General features: G+C 41.5%; 1 protein-coding gene across 1 annotated transcript in view; it reads right to left on the bottom strand.

The window, feature by feature from the left end:
- LOC612235 overlaps positions 1–13,756 on the bottom strand; it is a 136,373-nt gene that overhangs the window by 26,869 nt on the left and 95,748 nt on the right. The window contains exons 32-34 of the mRNA XM_038554893.1: positions 8,345–8,574; positions 7,259–7,397; positions 5,933–6,053 (exon numbers count right to left, since the gene is read on the bottom strand). Coding sequence (XP_038410821.1) covers positions 5,933–6,053; positions 7,259–7,397; positions 8,345–8,574 — 490 coding nt within the window. The remainder of the gene's footprint in view (positions 1–5,932; positions 6,054–7,258; positions 7,398–8,344; positions 8,575–13,756) is intronic.

The raw sequence follows: 13,756 nt of genomic DNA, 5'->3' as shown, positions 1-13,756 counted from the left end.
CACACTTCTTAAGATGTTTAAGACTTTTAGAAGTCTAAGCTTTGACAAAATAGAGCTTATGCGTATTTCAGAAATTCTTCAGACAAGAAATTGGATACTTTTTCCAGGGTAGTTTAACTTTAGGTTTCTGGCTCACAGAAAAGCCACATACTTCTGGTTTGGGGGCGATCACCTGGCAAATGCCCACGGAGCTGGTCTGGGGTTTAGCTCTGGGCTCAGCTGAAGGAGAAGTATTTTACCAAAGTGCTGGGAAATCTTCCCGCCATGCTTCTTCCTCATTAGTTCAAGTTCAGACATGCAAGTGCTTCTGTAGGCAGGAGTCAGGGGAAACCAGGGAGAGTAGAATTCATCCAAGAGAAGTAATTCCTGGCCAAGTGGAGTTGGTGGTCTCCAAATGTGTCTCAATCTCAGTGTGTGTGTGGTCAAGGCTTCTTTAAGATGAAGCAGGTTTTGACAGCAGCATGGAGGTGGGAAGGAGACAGCACACTGGAGGTTAAATTAGGCTTTTGTTCTTTCCTCTCACTGTGTTCCCAGGTCCTTTGACTGAAGGAAACTTTGACTTCGTGGTGGCCAAACCACTTCCCCTCTCTCCCTCTATGAACACTCCCCCTCCCCTCCAGTCAAGCCTTCTGTCTCTAGGAAAGGTAGCATTTCACTTCTCTAACACAAGCACCAGCTTCCACACCTAAGTGGTTCCTGGGTCCTGACCCAAGCAGAACCGAAACTTGAAGCACACAACTGCCAACCAACATTCTCCCGACCAGCCAGGGGTCTCCAAGAAGGTGGGTAGGTTCAAACCTTGTTGCTTCAAGCATATGTATGTATGTATTTTGTACTGTATTTCTCAAACTGCTCCCTAGAACACTAGTCCCTTGAGTTGATGATAGGTATTTGCAAAGGGCGCAAAGGGTTCTGTGGTCGAACAAATTTAAAGAACATTTCAGTGGGCCAGGGGTTGGGGTAACTGGGTGATGGGCATTAAGGAGGGCACTTGATGTAATGAGCACTGGATGTTATACGCAACTGGTGAATCACTAAACTCTACCCTGAACTTAATAATACACCATATGTTAACTAACTTGAATTTAAATTAAAAAAAAAATTAAAAATAAAGAACATTTGATACTCTCTCGTCTGGAGCTTTATAAGTACACACTATGATAGTAAAGGCTCTGAGAAGGTCTGGAGCAAAGAAACCACAAGTTTCCCAAACTTATTTTGACAAAAACCAACCAACCAAACAAACAAATAACCCCCACCCCCACCCCCAACCCCTGTAAAATGCAATACAAATCCTTTTACAGTGAAAAATGAAGACTAAGAGTGTTGATTGATCGAAAGAAGTCTGTTAAACCGGAGAATGTTTAAAAAAATGACTTGCAGTATCTTAAACATTTTACTTAAATTAAAAAATATATACAAACAAATATGCAAACATTTGCCAATTTTCTAACACAGAACTTAGGCCTTTTCTTTGCATGCACCCACTCATTGGAGTTCTGTACTATCTTTCTTCTATAAACCATAACACATTGTGTGGTTTTCTAGTGTGCTGTCTGTTGGTTTGCTTGTTTCTTTCTTTTTTATGGAGAGAAAATTAAGAGACCATGAAACAGTCTCAACATATCATTTTTTAGGGCAGTTTGAGGTTCATAGAAAAATTGAGCAGAGAGTACAGAGGGTACCCATCTATTTCCTGCCCCCCACCCCCCAACACACAGCTTCCCCAACTATCAACATCCCACATCAGTGTGGTATGTCTGTAAGAACTGATGAGCATACACTCCCATGTCATCATCACCCAGAGTCCATAGTTTACACTACGGTTCACTGTTGGTGAAACTATGGGTTTGACAAATGTATAATTGGCATCTACCCACTATTATATTATCATACAGAATAGTTTCACTGCCTTGAAAATCCTCTGTATTCTGCCCATTTATCCTTCTCTCCTGTCTAGACCCTTGGCAATCATTGACCTTTTTACTGTCTCCATAGTTCTGTGTTTTCTCAAATTCCATATAGTCGGGATCATACAATATGTAGTCTTTTCAGGTCGCCTTCCAGCATTTTTATCCATGTCTTTTCATGGTTTGATAGCTCATTTCTTCTTAGCATGAAATACTATTCCATTGACTGGATGTACCACAGCTTATCCATTTCGACTTGGTTTTATAGAACAGATCTCTTTTTTTGTACTCCAATTTCTTTGATTTCCACAATAATTAACACAATGCGGTTCCACTGTACTTGAACCACAATGACAAGCAAAACTGGCATGAACAGGTTTGGAGCAAACAATGACCAGTGATGCTGGGTAAACATAGGTAACCCGAAGACTGTGATTAGTATTTTGCCGGCTTGTGTTACCAAGGGAATGGAAAGCTTCAGGTGAGCCTGTGAGCCTGTTATTGTAGGGTGATTGAGAGAACGACTGCACTAACATGTTGAGAAACTGGTGTTCTGGGGCACACCGCTGGGAATGCTGGCCTTGACCAGGGTGTCTTAAGGGTTCGGAATGTGCTTCCTTCAAGCGAGACATTGCTCACTGTTAACATGTGTGTATTTATGTATTTCTAATTACCTACGGTACTATCACTGGCTAATATCGCATAGCATGACATACCTAGGGTGAAACTCATCAACAATGAGAATGGATCTCAATCCACATTCCTAAGAGGTTTCTCGACCTTTTAAAATTTTTTGTCTGAGGATCCCTGGGTGGCTCAGCAGTTTAGTGCCTGCTTTCGGCCCAGGGCGTGATCCTGGAGTCCTGGGATTGAGTCCCACATCGGGCTCCCTGCGTGGAGCCTGCTTCTCCCTCGCCTTGTCTCTGCCTCTCTCTCTGTGTGTGTCTCTCATGAATAAATAAAATCTTTTAAAAAAAAATAAAATTTTTTGTCTGACTTCTTATCAGATGTGGTTATCTCTTTAACCTCATAGCGTGGCTGATGATAAACATGTACCAGGATTAGAAGTGTCTTCACTATTTCTTAGTGCTTGCTTGTGGATTGCCTGCAAGTAGTCACTTGAGGACACCTCAGTGTGGAGTGTGACATGTGACTTCTTACATATGGATTTAATCTATTTAGAAGTTCTAACATTTTCTCCCCACACCCTTGGGATATATGCACTCCACTTGGGAGATTGCTGACCTTATAAATGCTCAGAGAAGTTGAGAAAATCAATTAAGAAGGACTTCAATGCCAAAATGTCAAATGTGGGGAACAGCAGAGCCTTTTTCAATCAGCGGAACCCATCTCTCTGCTAAGCCAAGCCCCAGAGGCTTAACAAGGATGTCTGGAGCTACTTTTTAAAGTTCTCAGGGGAGCACTAGTTCAGCTACCACAAACTAGCACTGGACCCGGTGTGGCTGCCACATTTTCAGATGCTCACTGATAAACTGGAAACTCTTTCAGAAGTTATACAAGAAGATTAAGTCCCAAGACAAAGTGGGAAGGAGGGAGAAGATAGAGAAGGATTGGAGCATTTCTTTCTGGCTGGTAACAAATGTAGACACCAGAGATGTAAGACAGGGAGAGAGAAGACCCCGAGGGAAGGACAAGAGCCTGAGATGTCCCCTGGGTTTCAATACTCTCCATTCCCAGCTTCTTCTGTAGAAACTCCTAGCCCAAAGCTAACCTTGACCACAAATGGTGGTCTCTGCATGAAGTGGTCTCTGTTGGAAGTCCCGTCCACTATGGTTGCTTCTTGCTGAGATGAACAGTAGGTGGGTGGGGATTCCAAGGTTTTATTGCCTTCTTTGAAGGTTCCTGGTCCACAGGGGTCTCAGGAGGACTACACTGAAGAAATGTCTATCAAAGCACCCCTGGTACACAGTGGGGACTCCATCACTTGCCCTGGGGGAACTCACTACCGGAGGATACCCACATTGAGTTATGCCTAACAGACCAAAAACAAAACCAACAGTAACACAACACCTTCACTATTGGTATTTGTTTTAAAAGTCATGAGTATAGAATCTGAACAAGAGTTTAGAATTGGCCAGTACTCTGTAACCAAAGTAAATTTTGATAATATCAACCTTACGACCATTAAAAATAACTCTACCCCTCTCCTCTGCCTGACTCCTACCAGCCTTTTACTGAAGGCTCTTTCCAAGCACCACCGAGAAGCACTCTGCACAAGGCAGCACACAGCAGAACTGCAAAGCAAAAATGCTTCCTCCCTTGCCCCCCCATCCGGGTGTCTCATTAAAACCACAGCCTGAAACATGCAGATGGTTGCACCTGCTGCGTGCTTGTGGATTTTCTCCCAAGCCTCGAAGGGAGCCGCCTGGATGCAGCAAACACAGCACAAACAACAGATGCTCTGTGTCTTGTTAAATGTTCTGTAATTGAAGCTCAACCTCACTCAGCTCTCTGGTGACATTTAGCTCTCTGGTGACATCCCCAGCTGAGAAGTGGCTTGCCCTCTCACTGCATGGCCTTTTGCCAAAGTCCTTTGTGCAGAATTCAGTTACTCAAAGCACTGATAAAAGCGACAATGTCTTACATGAGGACATAGATTATTAATTCACAATACAATGTGGACTTTGTCTCAAAAGGAAAGCCTAATTTAGTTTGCTAATCAAACAACTTCTCCGTAGTTTAAAGGCTGTGGACTTTCCTATAGAATTAGTAGGATTAGGAGTAGACATTGTAGTTTAGACAGGATCAGTTATATAATCAATGGCACCCTGTGCAAAATTAAAATGCAGGGCTTCTTATCCAAAAAGCAGGGGGAAAAAAGTACTACTTATAGGTACTAAAATACAGTGTTTTATTTCTTCTGCAATCTCTCTCTTGACTTGTCATGGTATTTTTATTTGTTTTTAATGTTGCACTCCCCAGGCATAGGAATGCTCACAAGGCAAGTGCGACCCTCACAGGCATCCAGGGACTCCACCCTGTGATCGGAAGCATGAGTATATACGCAGGTGCTGGATGGTGGCCCCATATGTCCCGGCGAGGGGCAGAGAAGTTGAGCCAGGCATCGTTCCTTCCTAGGGGCCCACTGTGGACAGGCAACCCCAAGGGTATTGTGACCTCTGTATAAATCAAAGGATAGGCAATAGGCTTGCTCCATTGAATCCACCCATTAGATGTACCATGATGTTGCCAGACTAGAGTCCTTGAAATACTACCAGGTACACATATCCTGATCTTCCTCCTGCTTGGGCTCCCACTGAAGCAGAGGAGAGCAGCAATTGCTGCATAGGGATGCTGAGGGGGAGGTTAGGGATGCCTCGGGTGCCAGAGAGCAGAGGAGTAGGCAGCAAAGAACCCCTCCTGGCATGGTGGGGAGGCAGTAAGAAGTTGGACTATGTATAAGGCAAAGGCTCCGAGTCCTTGGTGCATGCTCCATTGACTTACTGAATTCCACTTGCAAAACACAAATTTTAAGTTAAAATTAAGCATTTCAAGATGGCACCCATAGGGCATTAAGCCCCAAGTACTCCTGAGTCCCATGTGAGTGCAATGATCACATGTCCATGAAGTGATCCCGACTTTAGACTTCAGATGAAAGGAAATAATTGTGATTGACTTCCTACCCCAAATACATGTATTTGTAAGATGTTGACATATATGTCATATACATGTATTGCATATATACGTACACTAGATATATTACAAATAAGAAAAGCATGTGTTTTACCCATTTCAACTTTATTTCACTTATGAGTTAATCAGCAGAATTGAGACTGAACTTAACAAATGTTTTCTATTTAAAAGACTTTAAGTGGAAAGAAATACATCAAAGTGTTAGTATTCTCTCTGGGCCAAGGTGTTAAAAACTAATTTTTGTATTATTTTCTGGACATAGTGGTACTTGTTTTTAGCCATGGAAATGATACATGGATTACTTTCATAATCAGGGAAAAAACCAATAAATGCTTATTTTGTAAAGTAATAAAATAAACACACTTTACCTGTAGGGAGAGTACACCGCTCCTTAGACTTTTCTGATACAACCAGTGCTATCTCTCTGTTAACTTTTCTTAATACTTCTTGGATCATGTGAATTTCAAGATTTTCCAGAAGTTTCTGAAGCTAGAGTAAGAAGTTTGAGAGTCACTTTCTACATTCAGTTTGTAATCTGGGCTCCTAAGTCAAATTCCTCCAGAATGGTCTGGGGCTAGGTCCTGTCCTTCAGCTATTCTCTCCCAAGGAAGAAGGAAGGGTTCCTTTCTTGGGTTTCCAAGTGCTTCTGTGAGGATAGATACACCTCTTTGGAGACCAACATCTTTTCTTCCTGGCCCACAGCCCGATTGATAAATACAATCATTTTTCTACCAAGTGGTGCTAAATTGCAAAGTGCTCAATGTCTGAGATGACCTCATGTGTTTTGGGGGGGCCTCTAACTGTGACCAGTAATTTTATGAACTATTGTTACAAGAGAAACCCTTGGGGCTGAAACTCAATTTAGATATCCAGGAGGATTTCATGAGAAGATGTAAAATTCCAAACATGACCAGGAGAAAACTGTCCCAATAGCTGTGAGCCCTTCTTTTACCCATTATGCTTGTAGAGCCCACATTTCTCCCTGTCAGAGGACCACTAGAAGTACTAGAAGAACCAGGGTTCAGAAGGGTAAGCAATGGGCTTGGGACTGGAGGGTGTGTGTGTGTGTGTGTGTGTTGCGGAGGGTTGGGGGGTAAGTTGCTGCTCGATTCCTGACATTCAGGGGACGTGAGTCTCTCCATTGACAAACAACTAGAGGATTTGCTTGCCTGTTATAGAAAGCACAGCCACGTGGAGACTGTGTCTCAGGACCAAGGTGAACAAATACCCTCTCGCACAGATCATCTAGCACATCAAATGGACTAGTGTATAAATCATGTTGTCTTATTCTTAGAAAAACAATCACAGGAGCTATTTTAAGCATTCCATTTTCCTAGGTGTGTGTGTTGGGAGGGGTGGATAATTGCGTGCTAGATTTTAAGTTTAAGATGCTACTATGTTCTCTATCATAGTTTTTTTTTGGTAGTAGTCTATCTTAATTAGAGGAAAATAAAAATATGGAGATCTAGACTTACAAAATGGAGATATTAGGAGTAGTTATTTGCTTAATCAAAGTCCCACATGCCTTTGAATACTTGGTTCCCTCCAAGCCTGTTCAATGATTTACATACCTTCAATCTACACTTAATGTTTTAGAAAAAAAAAAAAAATGCCACCTAGGTAGATCTGTAGTTTTACATGCTTATGCCATAAAGGAAATTTTCAAAGTTAGATTCAAAACAGTTCCTGCATACCTGCTGAGTTTTTATTTCAATTTCTGAAGCTCCTTTGGGGGGAAGAAAAGACTGACTACTTATTATAATATCTTCAAATTCATCTTCTTTCCCCATCCGCCTAGCGATAGCCTTCATGCTGGGGTAGAGAATGTCAGTTCTATTAAAGAAGAGAGACAGGAATTAGCAAACATATGTACTTTTTTTCTTTTTCAGATTCTCTGACAATTATGTTCATTCATGTTCTGTTTCCTGTAATCATGTATAAACCTCCCAACCCATTATAGACCCTCACCTCGACAGTTGCCACTCCCTTAGTCAATATTAAATCCCTTAGCCTTTCCCATTGGGTACATTTAATTTCAGCCTTTATTCTTCAAAATAATTGACAGGTTTTCTCATTCCCTAGTTACGAGGAAAGCTGACCATAATAACCTATAAGATAGACTGTTTGGGCTATGCCACCAAAGAGAAACTTTTTGTGCCCAGTAAGGTCCAAGGATGGTGAGTGGATGCTTAGTGAATGCTTGTTTGATAACAGACACATGGAAGAAGCATCATGTTTTTCTTGCCACTTAAGGCATCCCAGCTAGAGTCTGAAGCTGTGAAAACACCTCCCCATCCCGCAAATCTAGGACCTCATGTTGCACCTTATTATACCTCTGGCTGCAAGGCATGACGCCTTCAGAGACTCAACACTTGGGTCTAACGGGGCAGAAAATGGGGAGGAGTTTGTAGCAGTAGCATCTCCATACCCAGTGCTCCCTGGGATGCTATGAACTAAAAAAGCTTAAGAGTCAGCACCATGAGGACAGTTGAGAAGCACAAGTTCCCAGAGACAGAACTCTAGGTAAAACTCTTTACCTAGAGTAAATGTTACCAGTGTTGCTTAGTGGAACCCAGCACTGTCCCTGCAGTCAGTAGAACCCAGCTTTCCCTGAAAAGCACTGGTTATAGAGACACATTGCCCAGCTTCCTCTACACTCAGTGGGGCTGGATGTACCAGGATTATGGACTAAATCTCACCCTCAGAGTAAGAGGCAGGAATTTGCCAAGCCTCAGATTCCACTCATTCACAAAAATTTGCACCTCAGCAGCAACACTCACCCGTAGAGTTCTGAAAACTGTTTGTGAAAGGACAGAGAATTGCTGTCCTGGCCTTGCAGTTTGAGTCGGCCCCACTGCTCCTTTAGCACTTCCAGCTGCTTCCACAACACCAGAAATGATCTCAGGAAGGCAAGGGATGTCACTGCATTGCAAGGGTCCCTCAGTAGCATGGAGGCTTTGGGGCTGCTTTGGAACTGACTTCTGAATTCTGGCACTCTGGACAAATCTCGCTGAAAGTATTACAGAAATCCTTCTTTACTAATCATAGATCAATATAGGATAACCTTTTACATGTAGCCCATGCAGAACGAACATTTTAGAGAATGCCCAGTCTCCCCAGGAGGAATGGTTCATGGGCTTGCAGCACACTGAGAGCTTAGAGAGGGTAAGCATCCTTCTTAAATACACAGGATACAGAAAAGAGGGAAATGCCTCCATTTCAGCTTTCTGCTTGAGTCTTGAACCACTTATCTAAAAAACTCTTACTTGGGCATTAACATCGTATCTGTCTTTGAAAAACTGAGCCTTTCATGGTTAGCCTCTGCATTCTGGAAAGTGCCCTTCGAGATTTAATTCCCCATCACAGTAGAGCTGTAACATAACCTTTATTAGGGATTTTACTTGTTTTATGGATGAGAAAATGGAAATGTAAGTTTATCTCATCTCCTATTTCTCCTCCCAGCCTTTATAAGTTTATATGTCTTGGGGAATCCCTGGATGACTCAGTGGTTTGGTGCCTGCTTTTGGCCCAGGGTGTGATCCCGGAGTTTTGGGATCAAGTCCCGCATCAGACTCCCTGCATGGAGCCTGCTTCTCTCTCTATGTCTCTGCCTCTCTCTCTGTGTCTCTCATGAATAAATAAATGAAATCTTAAAAAAAAGTTTATATGTCTCTTAATTTGAACTTATTATTCAATAGGCAATTTTCCTTTAGAATTATGATTTGTTTACTCGTTTATCTTTTCCTTAAATGTTTGTTGAGGGGCTGCTATGAGCCCTGGAGGATACAGAGGGAACAACGTTTTCAGGTCCCCCTCTCTTGCAGCCAGAGGTGTGAGGACAGGGGTCACCCAGAGTGACAGACAAAATGGGGACCTGCATCCAGGCCTGTTCCCTGATGGCGGTGTCTCAGGCACAGGGAAAGGAGCATCGCTTTGCAGATGAAGACGGCAGACCTGGATCATGAAGTTCTGGCAAGAAGGGCCTCAGAGAACATTCAGGTAACAGCACCTCAGATATTCAGGTTTCTGGGCTCAAAACAGGAAGAACCACCACCTAGTGTAACTGGATCCTTGATCAGGGCTATTAGCATATCTAAAGAAAGGCATGGCTGCCAGAAAGAGGGTTAGTCAGAAGCAGAGTTGGCAAGCAAGACCCAGGAGAGAGCCGAAAGCTCCTGCACACAGCTGACAACTCCTCAAGTAGCTTACCACCTCACTAAGCAGCTAACCCAAGATTTCCAGATTTGTTTTATCCTCGGAAATTTTTCATCAAATAAAATCTTATGCAGTAACCAAAAACATTCAACAGACCGAGGCCGAGCATGATGAAGGGGTGGGGGGTGGGCAGCCTACAAGCAATGTAGACCCCTCTGCTCAAAAAGGCCCAAGATGCCCCTTTTAAAGGATATGTGTGCATTGTCACCTGAAGACCCAGCAAAAATATAACAGTATGAAAAGCACCTAGACTATATGTGAACTAGACTATATGTGCAGGAGATTCAGTGGCTAATCTAAAAGCAAATGGAGGGGTAGGGGCAGTTGAGCTCTCCCCGGAAATGGAGGATGCCACTGGCAGATGCCAATATTGCACTCTACATACTCTGCTAGCACAGGGGGCGAGTTCAGATGCAAAACCCTCCCACCACCATCTTACTAAGACAAGCAGGGGCGATTGGTTATGGCACTGTCTGGTTGCCTTGCTGAAAGCCAGAACGGGGACCAGCTGCAACACCTCCCAGATGCTTAGCTGGGGCAGGCAAGAGCAAGCAGTAGCAGCAGCATTCTCCCCCACTCCTTAGCTAAAGCTGGTGAACACAAGTAGTTGCAACATTCTTGCACTCACTGGTTGGGGCTAGCGAATGTGAGCAGTCCCAGCATTTTTCTGCTCTCAGCCTAAAGTCAGAATATGCACACAGACAAGGCACTCTCCTGTCACATTCCTGAAGCCCTGGGGACAAGCAGTCAAGACATTTTCCTGCTGTCTTTCTGAAGCTGAGAGTGTGCCCCACCCCTTACATTCTCCAGCTGTCTAGTTAAAGTCCGTGGATAATGCAATCCACACAGCGGATGCTCCTCGACTGACTGGACCTGGTGGTCAAGGGGGCTGACATTTCTGAGCTCCAAGGGAATGTATCAATCAGAAAGACAGTACTTGACAGGCCACTATTCCAGGGTATTGCAGACAGTAGACTGAAGCATAACTCTTTCTCCCTGTGAAAAAAGCCTATTTACTTAGCCTGGAGCTTCAGCTTGAGTGAGGAGCAGGCTTCAGGTTTTCCCTACATATAGAGGCTACGGAGGTGCTCCTAAGGAACATAAGCAGGAAGACACCATCCTTGTGCACCTCATATGCCTTAATACAGTTCAATAAGTTCTCCCAGAAAGGAGCTTATACACTTATCTAGAGTCCCAAATTTTGCAACTGTCACCCAGAGGATACCTTCAGATCCTTTGGTCTGGAGGCTAGCAGGGATTATGATTGTGGCTGCACAACATTATATTAGCATGTATTTTTAAGCAATTTTATTTGAGAAAGAGAGATCACAAGTTGGTGGGGGTGGGGAGCAGAGAGAGAGAGAGAGAGAAGCAGACTTCCCACTGAACAGAGAATCCTACTTGGGGCTTGACCCAAGACCCCGGGATCATGACCTGAGTCAAAGGCAGATGCTTAACCAACTGAGCCACGTAGGCACCCCAATATATATGCAGATTTTAAAAGCTGCTGCCTGAGGATCTGGCTTCAGATCAGCCTGAAGCTTGGTGCTAAATGACATTTTTCCCTTTGGAACACTGACAAGCTTTGGTATATCTTCAACCATGTATCAATAATAAATCAGGCTGATAAGACAATCATAAAGGTTCAAAAACAACTAAGAGCTAGGACAAGTTTGAACAAGAAGTTTCTGTGACATAAGGGCATTTCAAGACTGAGAGACCCAGAGAAAGACATAATGCTATTGAGGTAAGTAATCCACCTGATAAAGAATTTAGGGTAATGATCATAAAGGTGCTCACAAACTTGCAAGAGGAATGGACTTCAACAAAGAGATAGGAAATATAATGAAGTATCAAACACAAGTCCACAAAGCTGAAGAATATAATAAGTGAACTGAAAAATATCCTAGAAAGCTTAAAGAGCAGACTGGATGAAGCAGATGAATCGGTCAGCAAGCTGGAATGCAAAGCAATGGAATTCATCCAGACAAAGCAGCAGAAGGTAAAAGGAATTTTATAAAATGAAGATAAGGGACCTGTGAAACAACATCAAGCAGAATAACAGTCAGATTATAGGGGTCCCATAAAGAGAAAAGAAAGAGAAATGGGCAGAAAGCTTATTTTAAGAAATAATAATTGAAAACTTTCTTAACCTAAGAAAGGAAACAGATATCTAGATTCAGGAATCCCGGAGAGTTCCAAATAAGATGAATTCAAAGACAGCCACACCAAGACACATTATAATTAAAGTGTCAAAATTTAAAGAGAGAATCTTAAGAGTAGCAAGAGAAAAACAATTGTTACACACAAGGAAAACACTATAATCAACAGATTTCTCAGCAGAAATTTTGCAGGCCAGAAGAGAGTGACATGAGATATTCAAAGTACTGAAAGGAAAATTCTTTGAACCAAGAATACTCTACCTGAGGATTAACATTCAGAATTGAAGAAGAGATAGAGCTTTCTAGAGAAAAGCTAAAGGAGTTTAGCACTCCTAAACTGGCCTTATAAGAAATGTTAAAGGGATGTCTTATAGCAGAAATGAAATGGCATTATTAACCAGCAAAAACATACAAAAGTAAAAATCTCACTGGGAAAGGTAAATATATAGTAAAGGTAATGGGTTAATTTATAAAGCTACTATGAAGGTTAAAAGACAAAAGTAAAATTAACTAAAACTACAATAATTAGTTAAGAGATACGGAAAATAAAAAGATATAAAATGTGACATCAAAAACATAAAACATGAAGGGATGTGGCAGTTAAAATGTAGAGTTTGGAAAATGTTCAAATATGAGTTGCCATCAACTTAAAAGAGACAGTTATATACAGAGTATGATGTATGTGAATCTTATAGTAACTACATAGCAAAAACTTGTATTAAATACACAAAAGAAAATGAGATAGGAATCTAAACAGAACATTAAAGATAGTCATCAAGCCAGAAGGGAAGAAAGAGAAGGAAGGAACAGAAAAGAACTACAAAAACAGTCACTAAACAAGTAACAAAATGGCAGTAAGTACTTACCTATCAATGATTAAAATAAATGCAAACAGACTAAATTTTCTAATAAAAAAAAGCATAGAGTTGCTGAATGGATAGAAAAGCAAGGCATAGGTAAGGACACACACTTTCAGTGAAGAGATGGAAACAAGACATTCCATGCAAATGGAAATGAAAATAAAGCTGGTGTAGGTATATTCATACTAGACAAAATAGATTTTAAAACAAAGACTATAATAAAAGACAAAGAGGGGCACTACATAACAATAAGGGATTAACCTCAAGAAGATAAAAAATTTCTAGGTATATATGCAGCCAATGTGGGAGCACCAAAAATATAAGACAAATATTAAGAGACCTAAAGGGAGAAACTCACAGCAATATAATAATAGTAGGGGACTTTAATACCCCATTTACATCAACTGATAGATTATTTAGACAGAAAAATCAGTAAGAAACATGGGCTTTAAGGGACACAAAGCCCAGTTAGTAAAAGGAAGGAAATAATACAGATCAGAGCAGAAATAGATGAAATAGAGACTAAAAAGATAATTTTAAAAATTAATGAACAGCTGTTTTTTTGAAAGGATAAACAAAATTAACAAACCTTTAGCTAGACTCACCAAGATAAAAAGAGAGAGCTTAAAGAAATAAAATCAGAAATGAAAGAAAAGGTACAACCGATGCCACAGAAATACAGGGAATCATGAGACAATTATTAACAATTATAAACAAATAAATTGAACTTCCTAGAAGAAATAGATAAATTCCCGTGCTTTCTATTGTCTATGAATATTTAAAAACAAATTGTGAAATAAAACTAATTAAAATAAATAATAACTTTAAGGCAAACTTACCTTGTTTATATATTCATAAAAAGAGAAGTCTTCTCTTCCTAAGTGTTTCAGAGAACGGAAGAAGGAACAGGAGACAGGATAAAGAACGAAGGAGGGGGATAGTGGGGGTGTCAGGG

This window comes from Canis lupus, chromosome 12 (genome assembly GCF_011100685.1).
Source record: "Canis lupus familiaris isolate Mischka breed German Shepherd chromosome 12, alternate assembly UU_Cfam_GSD_1.0, whole genome shotgun sequence".
In the NCBI taxonomy this organism is placed as follows: Eukaryota; Metazoa; Chordata; class Mammalia; order Carnivora; family Canidae; genus Canis; species Canis lupus.
The sequence above is the reverse complement of the archived record's forward strand: the minus strand, read 5'-3'. Positions and strand labels throughout refer to the sequence as shown.